The sequence below is a fragment of the Dendropsophus ebraccatus genome, chromosome 12 (genome assembly GCF_027789765.1).
Source record: "Dendropsophus ebraccatus isolate aDenEbr1 chromosome 12, aDenEbr1.pat, whole genome shotgun sequence".
Taxonomy (NCBI): Eukaryota; Metazoa; Chordata; class Amphibia; order Anura; family Hylidae; genus Dendropsophus; species Dendropsophus ebraccatus.
The window spans coordinates 91621349-91647339 of NC_091465.1; the positions used below are offsets into that span (position 1 = coordinate 91621349).

General features: G+C 47.1%; 1 protein-coding gene across 1 annotated transcript in view; it reads left to right on the plus strand.

Annotated features, from left to right (window-relative positions):
* The first annotated feature begins 15459 nt into the window (after positions 1–15459).
* TYROBP (transmembrane immune signaling adaptor TYROBP) overlaps positions 15460–25991 on the plus strand; it is a 45780-nt gene continuing 35248 nt past the window's right edge. The window contains exon 1 of the mRNA XM_069947754.1: positions 15460–15659. Coding sequence (XP_069803855.1) covers positions 15614–15659 — 46 coding nt within the window. The 5' untranslated portion in view covers positions 15460–15613. The remainder of the gene's footprint in view (positions 15660–25991) is intronic.

A 25991-nucleotide genomic window follows, 5' to 3' on the forward strand; every position in this document is an offset into this window, starting at 1 on the left:
CCTCGTTGTCCTTAGTCAGGGCACCAATGATCACACCAATGCCAAGGGTCAGAAACAACGGTAGTTGTATATTTATTGTAACGGTGGTAACTAGTAGCAACAGTGTCTCCGGATGCAACCGGGTATAAGGCAGAGTAATGGGTGATGCTGCAATAGGCTGTGAGAGTAGCGTGCTGGATGATGGGAGTAGTAGTGATACTGAGGATAAGATGCTGGGTGGAATGAGACTTGGATGAAATACTTGCTGGTGATGATTAGAGAAGATGATGAGAGGAATGACTGAAGAATCGACACCCAGATGAGAATCTTGAGACTTGAGACAGGAACACAGCCAGTGGACTGGAGCAGCAGAGCACACGCAGGCCTCTCTCTTAGCAGGGAGAGAGGACAGACACACAATCTATCCCCTCTGTGGTAGGGAATAGACTGAGGTAGAACAGGAAGTCACATAGTAACCCCAGCCAAAGCTCGATGACCATTGGGGGTACCATGGCAACAGGGCACAGTCACGTGATACACCAGCCTTTGCATCATCACACCATTAAGCATATACAGTGAAATATACATGAGATGTACCATACTTGAACACTGGGGGGCGACATAATACCCTTAGGCACTGATAACTGAATATGCATACAAGAAATGAAGGGAATAGCAGACCTGAACACTAAGAGAGGTGACACAATACACACAGTTTGCAGTGGACCATAGCTTTCCAGAATTGAACTGGTTATAATAAAAGTGTGGAGATAAAGTTATGGAGAAATAGTCTGTTCTGGGACACTGCACATGCCTGGGTACATATAGGACAGCAGGGGAAGCATGCCTGGGTGTATATAGGACAGCGGGGGAAGCATGCCCGAGTACATATAGGACAGCAGGGGAAGCATGCCTGGGTGTATATAGGACAGCAGGGGAAGCATGTCTGGGTACATATAGGACAGCAGGGGAAGCATGCCCGGGTACATATAGGACAGCAGGGGAAGCATGCCTGGGTACATATAGGACAGCAGGGGAAGCATGCCTGGGTGTATATAGGACAGCAGGGGAAGCATGCCTGGGTACATATAGGACAGCAGGGGAAGCATGCCTGGGTGTATATAGGACAGCAGGGGAAGCATGCCTGGGTACATATAGGACAGCAGGGGAAGCATGCCTGGGTGTATATAGGACAGCAGGGGAAGCATGCCTGGGTACATATAGGACAGCAGGGGAAGCATGCCTGGGTACATATAGGACAGCAGGGGAAGCATGCCTGGGTACATATAGGACAGCAGGGGAAGCATGCCTGGGTACATATAGGACAGGGGGGGAAGCATGCCTGGGTGTATATAGGACAGCAGGGGAAGCATGCCTGGGTGTATATAGGACAGCGGGGGAAGCATGCCTGGGTACATATAGGACAGCAGGGGAAGCATGCCTGGGTACATATAGGACAGCAGGGGAAGCATGCCTGGGTACATATAGGACAGCAGGGGAAGCATGCCTGGGTGTATATAGGACAGCAGGGGAAGCATGCCTGGGTACATATAGGACAGCAGGGGAAGCATGCCTGGGTACATATAGGACAGCAGGGGAAGCATGCCTGGGTGTATATAGGACAGCAGGGGAAGCATGCCTGGGTACATATAGGACAGCAGGGGAAGCATGCCTGGGTGTATATAGGACAGCAGGGGAAGCATGCCTGGGTGTATATAGGACAGCAGGGGAAGCATGCCTGGGTGTATATAGGACAGCAGGGGAAGCATGCCTGGGTGTATATAGGACAGCAGGGGAAGCATGCCTGGGTACATATAGGACAGCAGGGGAAGCATGCCTGGGTACATATAGGACAGCAGGGGAAGCATGCCTGGGTGTATATAGGACAGCAGGGGAAGCATGCCCGGGTACATATAGGACAGCAGGGGAAGCATGCCTGGGTGTATATAGGACAGCAGGGGAAGCATGCCTGGGTGTATATAGGACAGCAGGGGAAGCATGTCTGGGTACATATAGGACAGCAGGGGAAGCATGCCTGGGTGTATATAGGACAGCAGGGGAAGCATGCCTGGGTGTATATAGGACAGCAGGGGAAGCATGCCTGGGTACATATGGGACAGCAGGGGAAGGATGCCTTGTGAAAAACATAAAAATATCATGAAAAATGTGAAAATTTCTGCTTCTAAGAAAATAAAGTTGTATCACATAAATTAGTTACTAGGTCACATTACCAATATTTCCTCTTTATTCTGGCATAATTTCAAAAACATATTTTACTTTTCTTGGGTGTTACGGGGGTTAGAAATGTATCAGCAAATTACCAATTTTTCATGAAATTTCCAAAACTAATTTTTTTAGTAACCAGTTCTTTTTTTAAGTGTGTTTAGGAGGCTTGTATACTTGAAACCCCCCATAAATGACCCCATTTTGGAAACTAGACACCCTAAGGAATGAATCTAAGCATGCAATCTAAGAAAGCATGCAGTGCCCGTTACCGCAAAGCAGATTGATAAAATACAGCTATTCTGGTACTGTTTTTTTATTTATTTTTTTACAGCGTGTGTCGTGCGATATAATTATTGATATCATTTTATAGATTGGGTCGTTACGGACGTAGCGATACCAAATATGTATAGGATTTGTGTTTTTGATCACTTTTATGTAATCTTTTATAGTGTATGGGGAGTGTAATGCATTTTTATTATGGGGGGGGGGGGGCTGGGTTGTGTTTGGTGCACTTTTTTTTTTACTTTTTTACACTAGTGTACAACATTACTGTACACTAGTGTAAGACTTAGATCACAGTATACAATACACTGCACTGCTTCTGCAGTACAGCGCGTTGTATAATGGGACCATCCTGCTGACAGGCAGTAGCACGGCCACCCCTGTCAGTAGGATGGCTTATCCATGGTGAGCCCGGGGACCTTCATTAGGCCCCCAGAGTTACCATGGAGACGTCGGGGGACCAGACGTCGCCGCGGGACCTCTGATCATGTAAGTGGACCTGCGGCGCCGTCCGGTACACACCGGAACCCGTTAGATGCCGCTGTCATGCTTTGACATCGTCATTTAACGGGTTAAACTGCCCGGAACGGAGAATCCTCCGCTCCCGGCAGTTACAGGAGGGGGTCAGCTGTCATACTGACAGCTAATCCCCCGCACTGCCGCTGGGAGGCAGTTTATTCCGATGCATCCGCCATTAAAAGGCGTACGCATTGGAATAAAGCCCATTAGTGGCCGCCGTGAAAAGGCAGTATGGCGGTCACTAAGGGGTTAATAAAAAGCCCCCTCCCCTAATAAGTCAGAATCACCCCCCTTTTCCCATTTTATAAAAACAAATAAACAAACAAACAAGTAAACATATTTAGTATCGCCGCGTGCGTAATCGCCTATTAATCACATTCCTGATCGCGCACGGTAAACGGCGTCAGCGCAAAAAAATCTCAACGTGCAAAATTGTGCATTTCTTGTCTCATCAAATTCTGAAAAAAATGTAATAAAAAGCGATCAAAAAGTCGAATATGCGCAATCAAGGTACCGATAGAAAGAACACATCATGGCGCAAAAACTGACACCTGACACAGCCCCATAGACCCAAGGATAAAAGCGCTATAAGCCGGGAATGGAGCGATTGTTAGGAACGTATATTTGGTAACAATGGTTTACATTTTTTTAGGCCATCAGATACAATATAAGTTATACATGTTATATATCGTTGTAATCGTTGTAAGGAACATAAATAACATGTCAGTTTTTCCATCGGACACACGGGATAAACACGAAGCCCCCCCAAAGAACAACAACTGCATTTTTTTTTTTTATTTCATCTCGCATATAATTTTATTCTGGTTTCGCAGCATATTTTATGCAGAAATTCAGCCGTCATTGCAAAGTACAATTAGTGACGCAAAAAATAAGGGCTCATGTGGGTCTGTGGGTCGGCCCTACACTGATGGTACTTTGGCGAGGGGGTGCCATGGACGTGTCCCATACTTTGGAGAGTGTTCCCCTGGCGGCTGCAGACCTGATGGACGTTGTCCGGCTTTGGGAGGAACTCTCTTCTCTGCCACCAGCAATGGAAGGTGGGAATATCTCCATCATATTCTGCAGCAGTTCTCTCTGATACTCCAGTAGTCTGGTGGTCCTCTCCTCTACTGGAATGAATGAGGAGACATTATCTTTATACCGGGGGTCCAGCAATGCTCCCCATTATATGGATAACGTGTTTGTCCCTCACAAAGCAGCCCCACATTAATTCAGCCATGTGTGCCAGGCTGTGAATTGGCATCACATCGCTGCCCCCTCCAGAAGTATCGCTCAACATTTCCTCCTCTCCCTCCTCTTCTCCTCATCCTCCCTGGATCAATGGGACGCACACAACTGCAACGCTAGCCTCGCTGATAGTGTGGCCAACAGCCTCCTCCTCCTCCTCTTCTTCCTCCAGGAATCGACCTTGAGAAGCGGACAGTAGTGTAGTGTGACTGTCTAGCTCAGTCATGTCTCCTCCTATCCCGGCCTCCTGTGCGTCCAAGGCGTTCTCCCTGATGGCGATGAGGGACTCTTTACCAACACATAGGAGTGGGATGGTTACGCTCACTATGGCATCGTCGCAGCTGACCCTCTTGGTGGACTCCTCAAATACCCTTATAACTTTGCATAAGTCTGCCATCCATGGCCACTCATAGTTGGCAAACTGAGGGAGCTGAGTAGAAGGCACCCTTGGGTTTTGGAGCTGGTGTCCCATGAGAGCTCTCTGCTGCTCACACACCCTGGACAACATATGATATGTAGAATTCCAACCAGTGGTGACACAACAGCCGGGGGTCTGGCAAATGTAGGTATTTTGGGATCTTTTTAAGGCTAGCAGCCGCCACGGTGGACCTCCGAAAGTGGGCGCACAAGGACCTCACCAGTAGCTCCGGCAGGTCGGGGTAGGTCTTTATAAAGCGCTGCACCACCAAATTAAAAACGTGGGCCAGGCATGGTGTTGGAGTTCTCCAAGCTCCAGAGCTGCCACCCAGTTATGGCCATTATCACACTCGACCATGCCTGGTCCCAGCTGCAGCGGCGACAGCCAAATTCCTGCCTGCTGCAAGATGGTAGATGAAGTGTCGGATCCTCGGGGTAGGCGGGGACCACAGGAGCCAGAATGACGGCGCTTCACGGCTTCAGGTTTAATGAAGTAAAACAATGAATTTTAATGGTCTCATAAACAACGCGTTTCGAGGCATAAATTGCCCCTTTGTCAAGTAGGAGAGACATAGTGTATCATAGGCAGAGGGTCCTTTATATATATGCCAAAGGATCTGTTTGGCAGGAAATTGTAAAAAAGGTGCCGCCCCCTGGGGTCAGAGGTGACTGAAACAGATCAAATCAAATGCTAACAATATACACTTGAATACAACATGATTACATTTGTTAAAAGTATAAAAGACTCTTATGTGCATACAATCACGATTTCTATTATTTAAAATAAAATAAAAGTGACATCACAGAGGTCCGTATCACATGTTCATTTTTTTGGTGGTGATTTTGAATAAACTTTATTGTGTGCACTTTTTTCTTTGTTGGTAGAGACATATCTTTATTTATAAGACAAATGATAAAAATCACTTGATCAGTTTTTGTTTTTTTTTATAGTGGTTTTGAATAAACTTTATTGTGTGCACTTTTTTCTTTGTTTGTAGGGGCATAACTTGACCTCTGGGGCGCTGAGCTTCTTATCACCCAGGCTGATAAGCTTGAGCACGGCCTGCTGACGTCTCTCCACGCCAGTGCTGCAGCGTTTCCAGCTCATCGCTGAGGAGGATTTTACAGAGGAGGAGGAGGAGAGGTAGGGGTTGGTTGTCAGAGCCCATGCTGGTAATCTTAGGCGGGGGGGGGGGGGGAGGCTGTCCCTGCCTGAGACCCGGTACTCGCCTCCACAACATTCACCCAGTGTGCCGTGAGTGATATATAGCGTCCCTGGCCGCAAGCGCTTGTCCACGCATCGGTGGTCAAATGGATCTTTGTGCTAACGGCGTAACTCAGGGCCCACCCAATGTTACGGGACACGTGCTGGTGCAAGGCGGGGATGTGCCATCCTGGAAAAGTAGTGGCGGCCAAGGACGGAACACCGAGATGCGCCAGCTGCCATCAGGTCACGGAAGGCTTGCATCTCCACAAGCCTAAACGGCAACATCTCCATGGCCAGCAATTTGTAGATGTGGCAGTTTAAGGCTTGGGCAGAGGGGTGAGAAGAGGCGTATTACGTCTGCAATCAAATGCCTGACTGAGAGACAATTGCACTAAAGAGGCGCATGATGGTGCAGGTGAAGGAGCAGACGCAGGCCAAGGGGAAGGTGAAGAAGGCACCAAAGCAACCGAAGCACAGGCAGATGGCGGTGTCCTGGCTGGTGGTCTGGACTGTAGCAGCGAAAACAGGGGAAGAGTCAGCAGTGGCAACGCCGGGCGCAGGTTCTCCTGCGTTTGCTCTTTCCCACTGAGCCCAGGGCTTTGCTTCCAGGTGACGCCGCATGGCTGAGGTGGTAAGTTGCTCTTCTCCGAGCCTCTACTCAGTTTGGAGTGACATAGCGCACATAGCGCGCTCAGCTTGTCATACACGCAAACATTAAAAAACCTCCACACCAAAGAACTGCGTGACCTCAAGGAGGGAGCTTGACGTGACTGGCTGCTTCGAGGGAAAGCTTCGGCCCTGGTGACTCCTCATCTCCTCACTCTGCTGCTTCTCCTGCACACTGGCCATGTTAACTGTTTGGCTTAATGGCAATTGGGTCTCCTCATCGTCACTACTCACGACTTGAGGTCGCTGGTTCAGATATAATCCTCAGGTAGCTCCTGGGATTCATCAAGTATTCAACACTGACTAATTGGGGAAAAGGCCCCGAAAAGAGCTCCTTGGAGTGGGCAATGGTGGGATGACTATGATGGACTAATGATGCAGGTTTGGAGACATGAGTGTCAGAATATTGGCTAGCCTCAAGACCGGAGTGAGTGGATAAATGACTGGAAGCACTCTCCGCCATCCATCGTAACACTTGGTCACGCTGATCGGGCCTTGACAGTTGTGTACCCCGCCCCCTGCCCAACTGTCCTATAAAGCCAGGGATGGTGGATGCGTGCAATACTGGACGTCCCTCTGAAGCACGCGCTGTATCCCCAAACACTTCACTGCAGCTTGAAGCCCCAGCAGCATTTCCGCATCCCTGTCCTCTTCGCTTTGCCCTACGCATTGTAGTAGCCATTTAACTTTTTTCAATAGTATACAATTTAGCTGTACCAGATAGTTTTTAATTTATCCCACACTAACAGTATACAGCCGTATACTTGATATAGAATTGTTTTTACAACAATAGAAATAAAGGGCTGATCGGCGCCTTGAGTGGACGCAGACTGCGCAAATTTGTGGTAGCAAAATAAAAGGTATTATCCCACAATTACTGTATATATGCGTATACACTATCACTGCCTATCTCACAACTGCTTATTCAGTGTATACACTGCCTGTCTCACAACAGCTTATACAGCGTATACACTATCAGTGCCTGTCTCACAACAGCTTATACAGTATATACACTGCCTGTCTCACAACAGCTTATACAGTATACACACTGCCTGTCTCACAACAGCTTATACAGTGTATACACACTGCCTGTCTCACAACTGCTTATACAGTGTATACACACTGCCTGTCTCACAACAGCTTATACAGTGTATACACACTGCCTGTCTCCCAACTACTTATACAGTGTATACACACTGCCTGTCTCACAACAGCTTATACAGTGTATACACACTGCCTGTCTCACAACAGCTTATACAGTGTATACACACTGCCTGTCTCACAACAGCTTATACAGTGTATACACACTGCCTGTCTCACAACAGCTTATACAGTGTATACACACTGCCTGTCTCACAACAGCTTATACAGTGTATACACACTGCCTGTCTCACAACAGCTTATACAGTGTATACACACTGCCTGTCTCACAACAGCTTATACAGTATACACACTGCCTGTCTCACAACAGCTTATACAGTATACACACTGCCTGTCTCACAACAGCTTATACAGTGTATACACACTGCCTGTCTCACAACAGCTTATACAGTATACACACTGCCTGTCTCACAACAGCTTATACAGTGTATACACACTGCCTGTCTCACAACAGCTTATACAGTGTATACACACTGCCTGTCTCACAACAGCTTATACAGTGTATACACACTGCCTGTCTCACAACAGCTTATACAGTGTATACACACTGCCTGTCTCACAACAGCTTATACAGTGTATACACACTGCCTGTCTCACAACAGCTTATACAGTGTATACACACTGCCTGTCTCACAACAGCCTATACATAGTATACACACTGCCTGTCTCACAACAGCTTATACAGTGTATATACACACTGCCTGTCTCACAACAGCTTATACAGTGTATACACACTGCCTGTCTCACAACAGCTTATACAGTGTATACACTGCCTGTCTCACAACAGCTTATACAGTATATACATACTGCCTGTCTCACAATAGCTTATACAGTGTATACACACTGCCTGTGTCACAACAGCTTATACAGTGTATACACACTGCCTGTCTCACAACAGCTTATACAGTGTATACACACTGCCTGTCTCACAACAGCTTATACAGTGTATACACACTGCCTGTCTCACAACTGCTTATACAGTGTATACACACTGCCTGTCTCACAACAGCTTATACAGTATATACACACTGCCTGTGTCACAACAGCTTATACAGTATATACACACTGCCTGTCTCACAACAGCTTATACAGTGTATACACACTGCCTGTGTCACAGCAGCTTATACAGTGTATACACTGCCTGTCTCACAACAGCTTATACAGTGTATACACACTGCCTGTCTCACAACAGCTTATACAGTGTATACACACTGCCTGTGTCACAGCAGCTTATACAGTATACACACTGCCTGTCTCACAACAGCTTATACAGTGTATACACACTGCCTGTCTCACAACTGCTTATACAGTGTATACACACTGCCTGTCTCACAACAGCTTATACAGTGTATACACACTGCCTGTCTCACAACAGCTTATACAGTGTATACACACTGCCTGTGTCACAGCAGCTTATACAGTGTATACACTGCCTGTCTCACAACAGCTTATACAGTGTATACACACTGCCTGTCTCACAACAGCTTATACAGTATACACACTGCCTGTCTCACAACAGCTTATACAGTATACACACTGCCTGTCTCACAACAGCTTATACAGTGTATATACACACTGCCTGTCTCACAACAGCTTATACAGTGTATACACACTGCCTGTCTCACAACAGCTTATACAGTGTATACACACTGCCTGTGTCACAGCAGCTTATACAGTGTATACACACTGCCTGTGTCACAACAGCTTATACAGTATACACACTGCCTGTCTCACAACAGCTTATACAGTATACACACTGCCTGTCTCACAACAGCTTATACAGTGTATACACTGCCTGTCTCACAACTGCTTATACAGTGTATACACACTGCCTGTCTCACAACAGCTTATACAGTGTATACACACTGCCTGTGTCACAGCAGCTTATACAGTGTATACACACTGCCTGTCTCACAACTGCTTATACAGTATATACACACTGCCTGTCTCACAACTGCTTATACAGTATACACACTGCCTGTCTCACAACAGCTTATACAGTGTATACACACTGCCTGTCTCACAACAGCTTATACAGTGTATACACACTGCCTGTCTCACAACAGCTTATACAGTGTATACACACTGCCTGTCTCACAACAGCTTATACAGTGTATACACACTGCCTGTCTCCCAACTACTTATACAGTGTATACACACTGCCTGTCTCACAACAGCTTATACAGTGTATACACACTGCCTGTCTCACAACAGCTTATACAGTGTATATACACACTGCCTGTCTCACAGCAGCTTATACAGTGTATACACACTGCCTGTGTCACAGCAGCTTATACAGTGTATACACACTGCCTGTGTCACAACAGCTTATACAGTATACACACTGCCTGTCTCACAACAGCTTATACAGTATACACACTGCCTGTCTCACAACAGCTTATACAGTGTATACACTGCCTGTCTCACAACTGCTTATACAGTGTATACACACTGCCTGTCTCACAACAGCTTATACAGTGTATACACACTGCCTGTGTCACAGCAGCTTATACAGTGTATACACACTGCCTGTCTCACAACAGCTTATACAGTATACACACTGCCTGTCTCATAACTGCTTATACAGTGTATACACACTGCCTGTCTCACAACAGCTTATACAGTGTATACACTGCCTGTCTCACAACTGCTTATACAGTGTATACACACTGCCTGTCTCACAACAGTTTATACAGTGTATACACACTGCCTGTGTCACAGCAGCTTATACAGTGTATACACACTGCCTGTCTCACAACTGCTTATACAGTATATACACACTGCCTGTCTCACAACTGCTTATACAGTATACACACTGCCTGTCTCACAACAGCTTATACAGTGTATACACACTGCCTGTCTCACAACAGCTTATACAGTGTATACACACTGCCTGTCTCCCAACTACTTATACAGTGTATACACACTGCCTGTCTCACAACAGCTTATACAGTGTATACACACTGCCTGTCTCACAATAGCTTATACAGTGTATACACACTGCCTGTCTCACAACTGCTTATACAGTATATACACTGCCTGTCTCACAACAGCTTATACAGTGTATACACACTGCCTGTCTCACAACAGCTTATACAGTGTATACACACTGCCTGTCTCACAACAGCTTATACAGTGTATACACACTGCCTGTCTCCCAACTACTTATACAGTGTATACACACTGCCTGTCTCACAACAGCTTATACAGTGTATACACACTGCCTGTCTCACAATAGCTTATACAGTGTATACACACTGCCTGTCTCACAACTGCTTATACAGTATATACACTGCCTGTCTCACAACAGCTTATACAGTGTATACACACTGCCTGTCTCACAACTGCTTATACAGTATATACACTGCCTGTCTCACAACAGCTTATACAGTGTATACACACTGCCTGTCTCACAACAGCTTATACAGTATACACACTGCCTGTCTCACAACTGCTTATACAGTATACACACTGCCTGTCTCACAACAGCTTATACAATGTATACACACTGCCTGTCTCACAACAGCTTATACAGTGTATACACACTGCCTGTCTCACAACAGCTTATACAGTATACACACTGCCTGTCTCACAACAGCTTATACAGTGTATACACACTGCCTGTCTCACAACAGCTTATACAGTGTATACACACTGCCTGTCTCACAACAGCTTGTAAATGTCTGTTTTTCTATAGTTTTAACCCTAACAAAGGCTTTTGAGGGTCCCTTCCTACCTAATGTCACCTAAAACCTTCCTCTCCCTGCTTTACAGTCTGTTCCTCTCTAGTTCCAACCAGCAAGTGACACAAATCTCAAATCACTATTCTTTCTATTCACATAGAGATCACATGGTTTAGCCAGCCAATCACAGAGTTTTTTTAAAGTCCTGCCTACTCCTACTGACCGCCCCTCCCCCCTGCATGTTTATTGGCTGGAAAAAAGCGCCAGGGAATGTGGGAGGGCCAATCGAATTTTAACTGCGTTTTAGCGCGGATATTCGACCACAGTCGAACACCTCGAATAGCGTACTATTCCACCGAATACTATTTGCTCATCTCTATTTGTATGCAATCATTTTCATTAGTGGACTGAGCGTGCGCCTTCCATAATCCCTGACCCCCCCCCCCCCCCCTCCCACTGTGCTCTAAAAATTTATTTTAATTGCTAATGAAACCCAACTTGTATAACACAGTGTGAGTGTGAGTGTGGATTATGGAAGGCAAATGGAGTATTCACTGATCCCAGTAACTCTATAGCAGTTTACAGGAGTGTACAGTACCAGTGAATGAGTAATTCGGACGGTGTCTTCTCTGATCCCAGTGACTTCCTATAGGCTCCCAGTTACTTGTTAAACTGGACACTTGGAGGGAGATTTATCAAAGGGTGTAAAATTTAGACTGGTGCAAACTGCCCACAGCAACCAATCACAGCTCAGCTCCCACAGCAACCAATCACAGCTCAGCGCCCACAGCAACCAATCACAGCTCAGCGCCCACAGCAACCAATCACAGCTCAGCTCCCACAGCAACCAATCACAGCTCAGCTCCCACAGCAACCAATCACAGCTCAGCTCTCACAGCAACCAATCACAGCTTGGCTTTCCTTTAACCAGAGCTGAAAGCTGAGCTATGATTGGTTGCTGTGGGAGCTGTGATTGGTTGCTGTTGGAGCTGAGCTGTGATTGGTTGCTGTGGGAGCTGAGCTGGGATTGGTTGCTGTGGGAGCTGAGCTGTGATTGGGATTGGTTGCTGTGGGAGCTGAGCTGTGATTGGTTGCTGTGGGAGCTGAGCTGTGATTGGTTGCTGTGAGAGGTTGGCTGTGATTGGTCGCTGTTGGAGCTGAGCTGTGATTGGTTGCTGTGGGAGCTGAGCTGTGATTGGTCGCTGTGGGCAATTTGCACCAGTCTAAATTTTACACCCTTTGATAAATCTCCCCCTTGGTCTCCTCTTCCCTCTCCTCCTCTTCCCTATCCCTCTCCCCTCCTCCCTATTCCATCTCCCTCCTCCCCCCCTCCTCCTCCCCCCCTCCTCCCTCTTCCCCTCTTCCCCTCCTCCTCTCCTCCCTCCTCCCCTCTTCCCTCTCCTCCTCTTCCCTCTCCTCTCCCTATCCCTCTTCCCTCCTCCCCTCCTCCCTATTCCATCTCCCTCCTCCCCCCTCCTCCTCCCCCCCTCCTCCCTCTTCCCCTCTTCCCCTCCTCCTCTCCTCCCTCCTCCCCTCTTCCCTCTCCTCCTCTTCCCTCTCCTCTCCCTATCCCTCTTCCCTCCTCTCTTCCTCCCTCTTCCATCTCCCTCCTCCCCTCCTCCCTCTTCCATCTCCCTCCTCCCCCCCTCCTCCCTCTTCCCCTCCTCTTCTCCTCCCTCTCCCTCCTCCCATCCTCCGCTTCCACTCCCTCTCACTCTCCCTCCTCCCCTCTTCCATCTCCCTCTTCCCTCTCCTCCTCCCTTCTTACCTCTCCCCTCCTCATCTTCCTTTCCCTCCTCTCCTCCCTCTCCCCTCCTCCCCCCCCCCCCCTCTTTCCTCCCTCCTCCCTCTCCCCTCTCCCTCCTCCCTCTTCCTTTCCCTCCTCTCCTCCCTCTCCCCTCCTCCCCCCCTCTTTCCTCCCTCCTCCCTCTCCCTCCTCCCTCTTCCTTTCCCTCCTCTCCTCCCTCTCCCCTCCTCCCCCCCTCTTTCCTCCCTGTCCCCTCTCCCTCCTCCCCTCTCCCTCCTCCCTCTTCCTTTCCCTCCTCTCCCTCTTCCCTCCTCTCCTCCTTCTCCCCTCCTCTCCTCCTTCTCCCCTCCTCTTTCCTCCCTCTCCCCTCCTCCCTCTTCCCTCTCCCTTTTCCCCTCCTCCTCTCCTCCCTCCTCCCTCCTCCCTCTCCTCTCCTCCCTCCTCCCTCTCCTCCCCCTTCCTCCTCCCCTCTCCCTCTTTTCCTTCCCTCCTCCCTCTCCTCCACTCCTCCCTCTCCTCCCTCCTACCTCTCCCTTCTCCCTCCTCCCCTTCCCTCCTCTCCTCCCCTCCTCCCGCCTCTTTTACTAAGTGGGAACGGGCCCTTACTTAGGGAAGTTAGAGGAGGAAGTGGGGATCGCTGTGTCACAGAGGACGCCCACTACCATGCACGTCCATGCTTACAGTCAGCAGATTTGGGTGTTGTGTCATGGCGATCAAAAAAATTACAAAATCATGTATGTCAACCACTGAGCACTGACAATACTCTGTGTACTCTGAGGACCGGTCAGCTGTCACCTCCTCCTCATCAGAAGACGCCATCACAGTGAAAAGAAGCAAATCATTATTAAAGAAATAACACCCCCTACTCCATGCATAGCATGCGCTCTAAACTCCCTGCCACAGAGCATGCTCTCTATATTCTCTGCCACAGAGCATGCTCTCTATATTCTCTGCCACAGAGCATGCTCTCTATATTCTCTGCCACAGAGCATGCTCTCTATATTCTCTGCCACAGAGCAGGCTCTCTCTACTCCCTGCCACAGAGCAGACTCTCTATACTCTCTGCCACAGAGCAGACTCTCTATACTCTCTGCCACAGAGCATGCTCTCTATATTCTCTGCCACACCACAGAGCATGTGGATAAATCTAGAGACACCGCTGATAATATGGCGGATACATCTACAGACACCGCTGATAATATGGCGGGTACATCTACAGACACCGCTGATAATATGGCGGATACATCTACAGACACCGCTGATAATATGGCGGATACATCTACAGTGATTGCTGACAATATGGCGGATACATCTACAGACACTGCTGATAATATGGCGGATACATCTACAGTGACTGTTGATAATATGGCGGATACATCTACAGACACCGCTGAAAATATGGCGGATACATCTACAGACACTGCTGATAATATGGCGGATACATCTACAGACACTGCTGATAATATGGCGGGTACATCTACAGACACTGCTGATAATATGGCGGATACATCTACAGACACTGCTGATAACATGGCGGATACATCTACAGACACCGCTGATAATATGGCGGATACATCTACAGACACTGCTGATAATATGGCGGATACATCTACAGACACCGCTGATAATATGGCGGATACATCTACAGACACTGCTGATAATATGGCGGATACATCTACAGACACCGCTGATAATATGGCGGATACATCTACAGACACTGCTGATAATATGGCAGATACATCTACAGACACCGCTGATAATATGGCGGATACATCTACAGACAATGCTGATAATATGGCGGATACATCTACAGTGATTGCTGACAATATGGCGGATACATCTACAGACACTGCTGATAATATGGCGGATACATCTACAGACACTGCTGATAATATGGCGGATACATCTACAGACACTGCTGATAATATGGCAGATACTGTACATCTACAGACACTGCTGATAATATGGCAGATACTGTACATCTACAGACACCACTGATAATATGGCGGATACATCTACAGACACTGCTGATAATATGGCGGATACATCTACAGACACCGCTGATAATATGGCGGATACATCTACAGACACCGCTGATAATATGGCGGATACATCTACAGACACCGCTGATAATATGGCGCCATATCGGGGCCTGTAGAGCATGGCCTCCTGGCTTCTAGCCTGGACGATACCCATCCTGCACCGGTAGCTGAGTTGGTGACGAGGCTTGGTGTGTGGTTTCCCTGCCTCCTCTTCTGGCCTGATGACCTGGTGCACGGACCGGGCTCGTCGTGAACGCTCTCACTTCCTCTTAGAGAAGGACACAGATCTGTTTCACAATGAGGACTGAACTCTAGAGCGGAGGAAGAGGACACCAGGCAGATCCATCAACCAGCACTTCATGGTGGGTGACAACTGGGCAATACCATTCCAGAGACCCCAACAAGACCACCCAACACTTATCATACCTGAGGAGCCATGACCTGGCCGCTCCCCGTCATTTGCCTGACCCTCCTAATATCCAGTAAGTGATATGTCATCTATCTATCTCCTATCTATCTATCTATCTATCTATCTATCTATCTATCTATCTATCTATCTATCTCCTATCTATCTATCTATCTATCTATCTCCTATCTATCTATCTATCTATCTATCTATCTATCTATCTCCTATCTATCTCCTATCTATCTATCTATCTATCTATCTATCTATCTATCTATCTATCTATCTACTATCTATCTCCTATCTATCTATCTATCTATCTCCTATCTATCTACCATCTATCTATCTATCTATCTCCTATCTATCTATCTATCTATCTATCTATCTATCTATCTATCTATCTATCTATCTCCTATCTATCTATCTATCTATCTATCTATCTATCTATCTATCTCCTATCTATCTCCTATCTATCTATCTCCTATCTATCTATCTATCTATCTCCTATCTATCTATCTCCTATCTATCTATCTATCTATCTATCTCCTATCTATCTATCTATCTCCTATCTATCTATCTATCTATCTATCTATCTCCTATCTATCTATCTATCTATCTATCTATCTATCTATCTATCTATCTATCTCCTATCTATCGATCTATCTATCTATCTATCTAGATATATCGAATCTTGGAGCGGCACCACCTTTTCCACGGTGTGTTGGGTGCCAGCGGACAGTCGAGACCACGACTTGGCTAGGTATATAACAAGAATCTCCACGGCACTCCAAAGTGATCAAAAAAAATTGTGATTTATTCCATGGTGAAACAGCACAGCAAAGTGTCAAATAGCGACGTTTCAACGACCTCCGTCGTCTTTTTCAAGCGTGAAAAAGACGACGGAGGTTGTTGAAACGTCGCTATTTGACACTTTGCTGTGCTGTTTCACCATGGAATAAATCACAATTTTTTTTGATCACTTTGGAGTGCCGTGGAGATTCTTGTTATATATCTATCTATCTATCTATCTATCTCCTATCTATCTATCTATCTATCTATCTATCTATCTCCTATCTATCTATCTCCTATCTATCTATCTATCTATCTATCTATCTATCTATCTATCTCCTATCTATCTCCTATCTATCTATCTATCTATCTATCTATCTCCTATCTATCTATCTATCTATCTATCTATCTATCTATCTATCTCCTATCTATCTATCTATCTCCTATCTATCTATCTCCTATCTCCTATCTATCTCCTATCTATCTCCTATCTATCTATCTATCTATCTATCTATCTATCTATCTATCTATCTATCTATCTCCTATCTATCTCCTATCTATCTATCTATCTATCTATCTCCTATCTATCTCCTATCTATCTATCTCCTATCTATCTATCTCCTATCTATCTATCTATCTATCTATCTATCTATCTATCTATCTATCTATCTCCTATCTATCTATCTCCTATCTATCTATCTCCTATCTCCTATCTATCTCCTATCTATCTCCTATCTATCTATCTATCTATCTATCTATCTATCTATCTATCTATCTATCTATCTATCTATCCATCCTTCTATCTATCCATCCTTCTGTTCCCTCTTATAGCAGACCCAGAAGTGTATAGTATTATAGAGACAAGACTGGGGGGGCTATAGGTGCTGTGGGGGAGTCTGGCTGATAACTCCAGTACATTATAGCATGCATGTAAGAAGCTTTAGTAAATGTGGAACAATGTGTTTCAGAAAACGTGCTGCAGATAACGTGCTGTGGATAATGTGCTGCAGATTACGTGCTGCAGATAACGTGCTGTGGATAATGTGCTGCAGATAACGTGCTGCAGATAACGTGCTGTGAATAATGTGCTGCAGATAACGTGCTGTAGATAATGTGCTGCGGATAGTGTGCTGCAGATAACGTGCTGCAGATAACGTGCTGCAGATAACGTGCTGCAGATAACGTGCTGCAGATAACGTGCTGTGGATAATGTGCTGCAGATAACGTGCTGCAGATAACGTGCTGTGGATAATGTGCTGCAGATAACGTGCTGCAGATAATGTGCTGCAGATAACGTGCTGCAGATAACGTGCTGTGGATAATGTGCTGTGGATAATGTGCTGCAGATAACGTGCTGCAGATAATGTGCTGCAGATAACGTGCTGCAGATAATGTGCTGCAGATAATGTGCTGCAGATAATGTGCTGCAGATAATGTGCTGCAGATAATGTGCTGCGGATAACGTGCTGTGGATAATGTGCTGCAGATAACGTGCTGCAGATAATGTGCTGCAGATAACGTGCTGCGGATAACGTGCTGTGGATAATGTGCTGTGGATAATGTGCTGCAGATAACGTGCTGTGGATAGTGTGCTGCAGATAATTTCCCGCATATAATATGCTGTGGATAGTGTGCTGCAGATAATGTGCTGTGAATAATGTGCTGCAGATAACGTGCTGCGGATAGTGCACTACAGATAACGTGCTGCGGATAGTGCGCCTCGGGATGGGGGTAGGGTTTCATACGCAGACACTAGCATCCATGGGGCCTATATTGTTTTGCTATCGCATTTCCGTGAAAATTAGACCGTGTCTTTTATTAATTTTCGCTCCGGTAGCTGCGCTGGGCGTTATATTTCTATATAGAAGAATTTACAAAAGGGAGAACATTTACTATATATGTATATACTGTGTAGTAGTTTCGGGGGGGGGGCGTCTTATTTTAAACTATCCTGTAAATCCTCGGCGATGCCTTATATTCGGGGAAGCAGGGTATGAGGCCCCATAAGTCCTAGTTAGGCCCCTGCTCAGAAGGTCCTTGTTGTCCACCATTTTGGGGTGAGGCAGCCGTGGATGAACATCTTGGGACAAGTTCAAGCCTGGAGGTTGTGAGGGGGCAGCTGCTTGTTGGGTACTTCTTACTGCGGAGTGTATCCACCATAGGGAAGGCGGATCCTGGTGAGGAAATAATGGACGTTCTGCATCGTCCTCTCACTTCCCTAATCTACAACGTTAGAGAAATTACGCAACAAAATCTTGTGAAATCCCCAGAGTCACCAGACCGGCCCGATCCTCGAAGACCGGGCCCCATCACCTAAATATGAATATGAAGGGGAAGAATCTCTGTAGCAACCAGTCAAAGCTCCCATAGCAACCAGTACCAGCTAACATACTAACCAATCACAGCTCCCATAGCAACCAGTATTAGCTAACATACTAACCAATCACACCTCCCATAGCAACCAATCACAGCTCCAATAGCAACCAGTATTAGCTAATATACTAACCAATCACAGCTCCCATAGCAACCAATCACAGCTCCCATAGCAACCAGTAACAGCTAACATACTAACCAATCATAGCTCCCATAGCAACCAGTACGAGCTAACATACTAACCAATCACAGCTCCCATAGCAACCAGTCACAGGTCAGGAGGATACACTGCCCAACCCCACAAGGTAAGAGTACCTGCCCATAGATGGTAATTGTCACTACATGTGGGGGGCATAGAGCAGTACACGGGACAGGCATGAGCAGTGACTAGCTGTTATATAGGACAGGACAGGCATGAGCAGTGACTAGCTGTTATACAGGACAGGACAGGCATGAGCAGTGACTAGCTGTTATATAGGACAGGACAGGCATGAGCAGTGACTAGCTGTTATACAGGACAGGCATGAGCAGTGACTAGCTGTTATACAGGACAGGCATGAGCAGTGACTAGCTGTTATACAGGACAGGACAGGCATGAGCAGTGACTAGCTGGTATACAGGACAGGCATGAGCAGTGACTAGCTGTTATACAGGACAGGACAGGCATGAGCAGTGACTAGCTGTTATACAGGACAGGACAGGCATGAGCAGTGACTAGCTGTTATATAGGACAGGACAGGCATGAGCAGTGACTAGCTGGTATACAGGACAGGACAGGCATGAGCAGTGACTAGCTGTTATACAGGACAGGCATGAGCAGTGACTAGCTGTTATATAGGACAGGACAGGCATGAGCAGTGACTAGCTGTTATACAGGACAGGACAGGCATGAGCAGTGACTAGCTGTTATATAGGACAGGACAGGCATGAGCAGTGACTAGCTGTTATACAGGACAGGCATGAGCAGTGACTAGCTGTTATACAGGACAGGCATGAGCAGTGACTAGCTGTTATACAGGACAGGACAGGCATGAGCAGTGACTAGCTGTTATACAGGACAGGACAGGCATGAGCAGTGACTAGCTGTTATACAGGACAGGACAGGCATGAGCAGTGACTAGCTGTTATACAGGACAGGACAGGCATGAGCAGTGACTAGCTGTTATATAGGACAGGACAGGCATGAGCAGTGACTAGCTGTTATACAGGACAGGACAGGCATGAGCAGTGACTAGCTGTTATATAGGACAGGACAGGCATGAGCAGTGACTAGCTGGTATACAGGACAGGACAGGCATGAGCAGTGACTAGCTGTTATACAGGACAGGCATGAGCAGTGACTAGCTGTTATATAGGACAGGACAGGCATGAGCAGTGACTAGCTGTTATATAGGACAGGACAGGCATGAGCAGTGACTAGCTGTTATACAGGACAGGACAGGCATGAGCAGTGACTAGCTGTTATACAGGACAGGACAGGCATGAGCAGTGACTAGCTGGTATACAGGACAGGCATGAGCAGTGACTAGCTGTTATATAGGACAGGACAGGCATGAGCAGTGACTAGCTGTTATACAGGGCAGGACAGGCATGAGCAGTGACTAGCTGTTATACAGGACAGGACAGGCATGAGCAGTGACTAGCTGTTATATAGGACAGGACAGGCATGAGCAGTGACTAGCTGTTATACAAGACAGGACAGGCATGAGCAGTGACTAGCTGTTATATAGGACAGGACAGGCATGAGCAGTGACTAGCTGTTATACAGGGCAGGACAGGCATGAGCAGTGACTAGCTGTTATATAGGACAGGACAGGCATGAGCAGTGACTAGCTGTTATATAGGACAGGACAGGCATGAGCAGTGACTAGCTGTTATACAGGACAGGACAGGCATGAGCAGTGACTAGCTGGTATACAGGACAGGCATGAGCAGTGACTAGCTGTTATATAGGACAGGACAGGCATGAGCAGTGACTAGCTGTTATACAGGACAGGACAGGCATGAGCAGTGACTAGCTGTTATATAGGACAGGACAGGCATGAGCAGTGACTAGCTGTTATACAGGACAGGCATGAGCAGTGACTAGCTGTTATACAGGACAGGACAGGCATGAGCAGTGACTAGCTGTTATATAGGACAGGACAGGCATGAGCAGTGACTAGCTGTTATACAGGACAGGCATGAGCAGTGACTAGCTGTTATATAGGACAGGGCAGGCATGAGCAGTGACTAGCTGTTATACAGGACAGGACAGGCATGAGCAGTGACTAGCTGTTATACAGGACAGACATGAGCAGTGACTAGCTGTTATACAGGACAGGACAGGCATGAGCAGTGACTAGCTGTTATACAGGACAGGACAGGCATGAGCAGTGACTAGCTGTTATATAGGACAGGACAGGCATGAGCAGTGACTAGCTGTTATACAGGACAGGCATGAGCAGTGACTAGCTGTTATACAGGACAGGACAGGCATGAGCAGTGACTAGCTGTTATATAGGACAGGACAGGCATGAGCAGTGACTAGCTGTTATACAGGACAGGCATGAGCAGTGACTAGCTGTTATACAGGACAGGCATGAGCAGTGACTAGCTGTTATACAGGACAGGACAGGCATGAGCAGTGACTAGCTGTTATACAGGACAGGCATGAGCAGTGACTAGCTGTTATACAGGACAGGCATGAGCAGTGACTAGCTGTTATATAGGACAGGACAGGCATGAGCAGTGACTAGCTGTTATACAGGACAGGAAAGGCATGAGCAGTGACTAGCTGTTATACAGGAAAGGACAGGCATGAGCAGTGACTAGCTGTTATACAGGACAGGACAGGCAAGAGCAGTGACTAGCTGTTATACAGGACAGGCATGAGCAGTGACTAGCTGTTATATAGGACAGGACAGGCATGAGCAGTGACTAGCTGTTATACAGGACAGGACAGGCATGAGCAGTGACTAGCTGTTATACAGGACAGGACAGGCATGAGCAGTGACTAGCTGTTATACAGGACAGGACAGGCATGAGCAGTGACTAGCTGTTATAAAGGACAGAACAGGCATGAGCAGTGACTAGCTGTTATACAGGACAGGACAGGCATGAGCAGTGACTAGCTGTTATACAGGACAGGACAGGCATGAGCAGTGACTAGCTGTTATACAGGACAGGCATGAGCAGTGACTAGCTGTTATATAGGACAGGACAGGCATGAGCAGTGACTAGCTGTTATACAGGACAGGCATGAGCAGTGACTAGCTGTTATACAGGACAGGACAGGCATGAGCAGTGACTAGCTGTTATATAGGACAGGACAGGCATGAGCAGTGACTAGCTGTTATACAGGACAGGCATGAGCAGTGACTAGCTGTTATATAGGACAGGACAGGCATGAGCAGTGACTAGCTGTTATACAGGACAGGCATGAGCAGTGACTAGCTGTTATACAGGACAGGACAGGCATGAGCAGTGACTAGCTGTTATATAGGACAGGACAGGCATGAGCAGTGACTACCTGTTATACAGGACAGGACAGGCATGAGCAGTGACTAGCTGTTATATTGGACAGGACAGGCATGAGCAGTGACTAGCTGTTATACAGGACAGGACAGGCATGAGCAGTGACTAGCTGGTATACAGGACAGGCATGAGCAGTGACTAGCTGTTATACAGGACAGGACAGGCATGAGCAGTGACTAGCTGTTATATAGGACAGGACAGGCATGAGCAGTGACTAGCTGTTATACAGGACAGGACAGGCATGAGCAGTGACTAGCTGTTATATAGGACAGGACAGGCATGAGCAGTGACTAGCTGTTATACAGGACAGGACAGGCATGAGCAGTGACTAGCTGGTATACAGGACAGGACAGGCATGAGCAGTGACTAGCTGTTATATAGGACAGGACAGGCATGAGCAGTGACTAGCTGTTATACAGGACAGGACAGGCATGAGCAGTGACTAGCTGTTATATAGGACAGGACAGGCATGAGCAGTGACTAGCTGTTATACAGGACAGGACAGGCATGAGCAGTGACTAGCTGTTATATAGGACAGGACAGGCATGAGCAGTGACTAGCTGTTATACAGGACAGGACAGGCATGAGCAGTGACTAGCTGTTATACAGGACAGGACAGGCATGAGCAGTGACTAGCTGTTATATAGGACAGGACAGGCATGAGCAGTGACTAGCTGTTATACAGGACAGGACAGGCATGAGCAGTGACTACCTGTTATACAGGACAGGCATGAGCAGTGACTAGCTGTTATATAGGACAGGACAGGCATGAGCAGTGACTAGCTGTTATACAGGACAGGACAGGCATGAGCAGTGACTACCTGTTATACAGGACAGGCATGAGCAGTGACTAGCTGTTATATAGGACAGGACAGGCATGAGCAGTGACTAGCTGTTATACAGGACAGGACAGGCATGAGCAGTGACTAGCTGTTATACAGGACAGGACAGGCATGAGCAGTGACTAGCTGTTATAGAGGACAGGACAGGCATGAGCAGTGACTAGCTGTTATACAGGACAGGACAGGCATGAGCAGTGACTAGCTGTTATACAGGACAGGACAGGCATGAGCAGTGACTAGCTGTTATATAGGACAGGACAGGCATGAGCAGTGACTAGCTGTTATACAGGACAGGACAGGCATGAGCAGTGACTACCTGTTATACAGGACAGGCATGAGCAGTGACTAGCTGTTATACAGGACAGGACAGGCATGAGCAGTGACTAGCTGTTATACAGGACAGGACAGGCATGAGCAGTGACTAGCTGTTATATAGGACAGGACAGGCATGAGCAGTGACTAGCTGTTATACAGGACAGGACAGGCATGAGCAGTGACTAGCTGTTATACAGGACAGGACAGGCATGAGCAGTGACTAGCTGTTATACAGGACAGGACAGGCATGAGCAGTGACTACCTGTTATACAGGACAGGCATGAGCAGTGACTACCTGTTATACAGGACAGGCATGAGCAGTGACTAGCTGTTATACAGGGCAGATAATTCTCGCTGAAAACACAAAAAGTCTGAAAGAAGGACCAGACCTGCACTATCCCCCTATATACACATTGCAGGAAGTGTTTCCCATTGGCAGAGAGAGGCCTGAGGTAACTTGAGCTCTGATTGGCTCTGGGGAATGAGGAGACAGTTGGTAGAAGCTGATTGGCCCGGGAAAGGGGGGTGACCAGACCTACTGACTCTACACAGGCCGATGGCACAGTGAGACAGCAGATATCACATTTACCCTTACATACCCCTCAGTACCTGCTGTCTGTCAGTGACTAGAACAAATATATATATATATATACACATACAGTGTCCCAGAACAGGCCTTCTTATCCTCACACTTTTATTATAACCAGTTCTGTTCTGGAAAGCTATGGCCCACTGCAAACTGCGTGTATTGTGTCCCCCTTCTCAGTATTCAGGTCTGCTATTCCATTCATTTATTGTATGTATATTCAGGTATCAGTGCCTAAAGGTATCATGTCGCCTCCTAGTGTTCAAGTATGGTACTTCTCATGTATATTTCTCTGTATGTGCCTAATGGTGTGATGATGCAATGGCTGGATGTCACGTGACTGCCCCTGCCTCCATGGTAACCCCAATGGCCATCGAGCTTTGGCTGGGGTTACCATGTGACTTTCTGTTCTACCTCAGTCTATCTCCTACCACAGGGGGGATAGGTTGTGTGTTGCTGTTGCTCCTGTGTCACAAGGCCGCAGCCCTGCGGTATCTGCTGCAGCATTACCAGAAGTGTTCCTGGCTGTGCTCTGTTCTCAAGTCCTCAAGATTCTCATCTATTCTCCAGATCTGGGTGCCGTTCTTCAGTCATTCCTCTCATCATCATCTTCTCTAATCATCAACAGCAAGTATTCATCTCAGTTCCATTCCACCCAGCATCTTATCCTCAGTATCACTACTACTCCCATCATCCAGCACGTTACTCTCACAGCCTATTGCAGCATCACCCATTACTCTGCCTTATTCCCGGTTGCATCCGGAGAGACTGTTGCTACTAGTTACCACCGTTACAATAAATATACAACTACCGTTGTTTCTGACCCTTGGCATTGGTGAGATAATTGGTGCCCTGACTAAGGACAACGAAGAATCGCATGCCCAGTATTCCCGCAGGGTCAGGAGCCAGCTTCTCAGCTGTATCACCCTCGTGCCTACACCGTGACCACACTATATCCTACAGCTGCCCTGGTTCCTGCACCCTCACAACATCTGCACTGCGGAAGTGGCCCCTAGGGGCCAGGGCATCGCATATATATATATACACACACACACATATATCCAAATTACACACATTCCCCTAGACGTGACTGAAGTGACTGCCATCCTATATTACACTGCAGTTCTATGATAGTAAGAAGTGCGGGAATCCCAGGGTCATAAGGCAGAAGATGAGCTCACCATACATTGTGGGTGGAGTTCCCCTTTAGGCTGGGTTCACACTACGTATATTACAGTCAGTATTGTGGTCCTCATATTGCAACCAAAACCAGGAGTGGATTAAAAACACAGAAAGGCTCTGATCACACAATGGTGAAATTGAGTGGATGGCCGTCATATAACAGTAAATAACGGCCATTATTTCAATACAACATCCGTTGTGTTAAGATAACAGCAAATATTTGCCATTATATGGCGGCCATCCACTCAATTACACCATTATGTGAACAGAGCCTTTCTGTGTTTTTAATCCATTCCTGGTTTTGGTTGCAATATGAGGACCACAATACTGACTGAAATATACGTAGTGTGAACATAGCCTTAACATGTGTTATATCAGGCTAGTAGGAGAGTCATCTAGTGTCTGGGGTGCACGGACCTGGTGCGATATATCTGGGTCAGCAGATAACCACAGGGCTGGACACCACATGTCGCTCCCAGGGGTAACGCTTCCTGTTCAGCTTCTTCTCACACAGAACACACCGGCAGGGGAAGTCAGATGACAGCAAATGTGTGAGCTCTGCGAGCGGGACCGGCCACGACATCAAACCACTGACAGGTGCAGTGTCTACACCGATGACTGATACAATGGTGGCTGCTGGGGGGGCGGGGGTATAGCAGGACAGGTGCAGTGTATACACCGATGACTGATACAATGGTGGCTGTGTATGTGTGTGTGGGGGGGTATAGCAGGACAGGTGCAGTGTATACACCGATGACTGATACAATGGTGGCTGCTGGGGGGGGGGTATAGCAGGACAGGTGCAGTG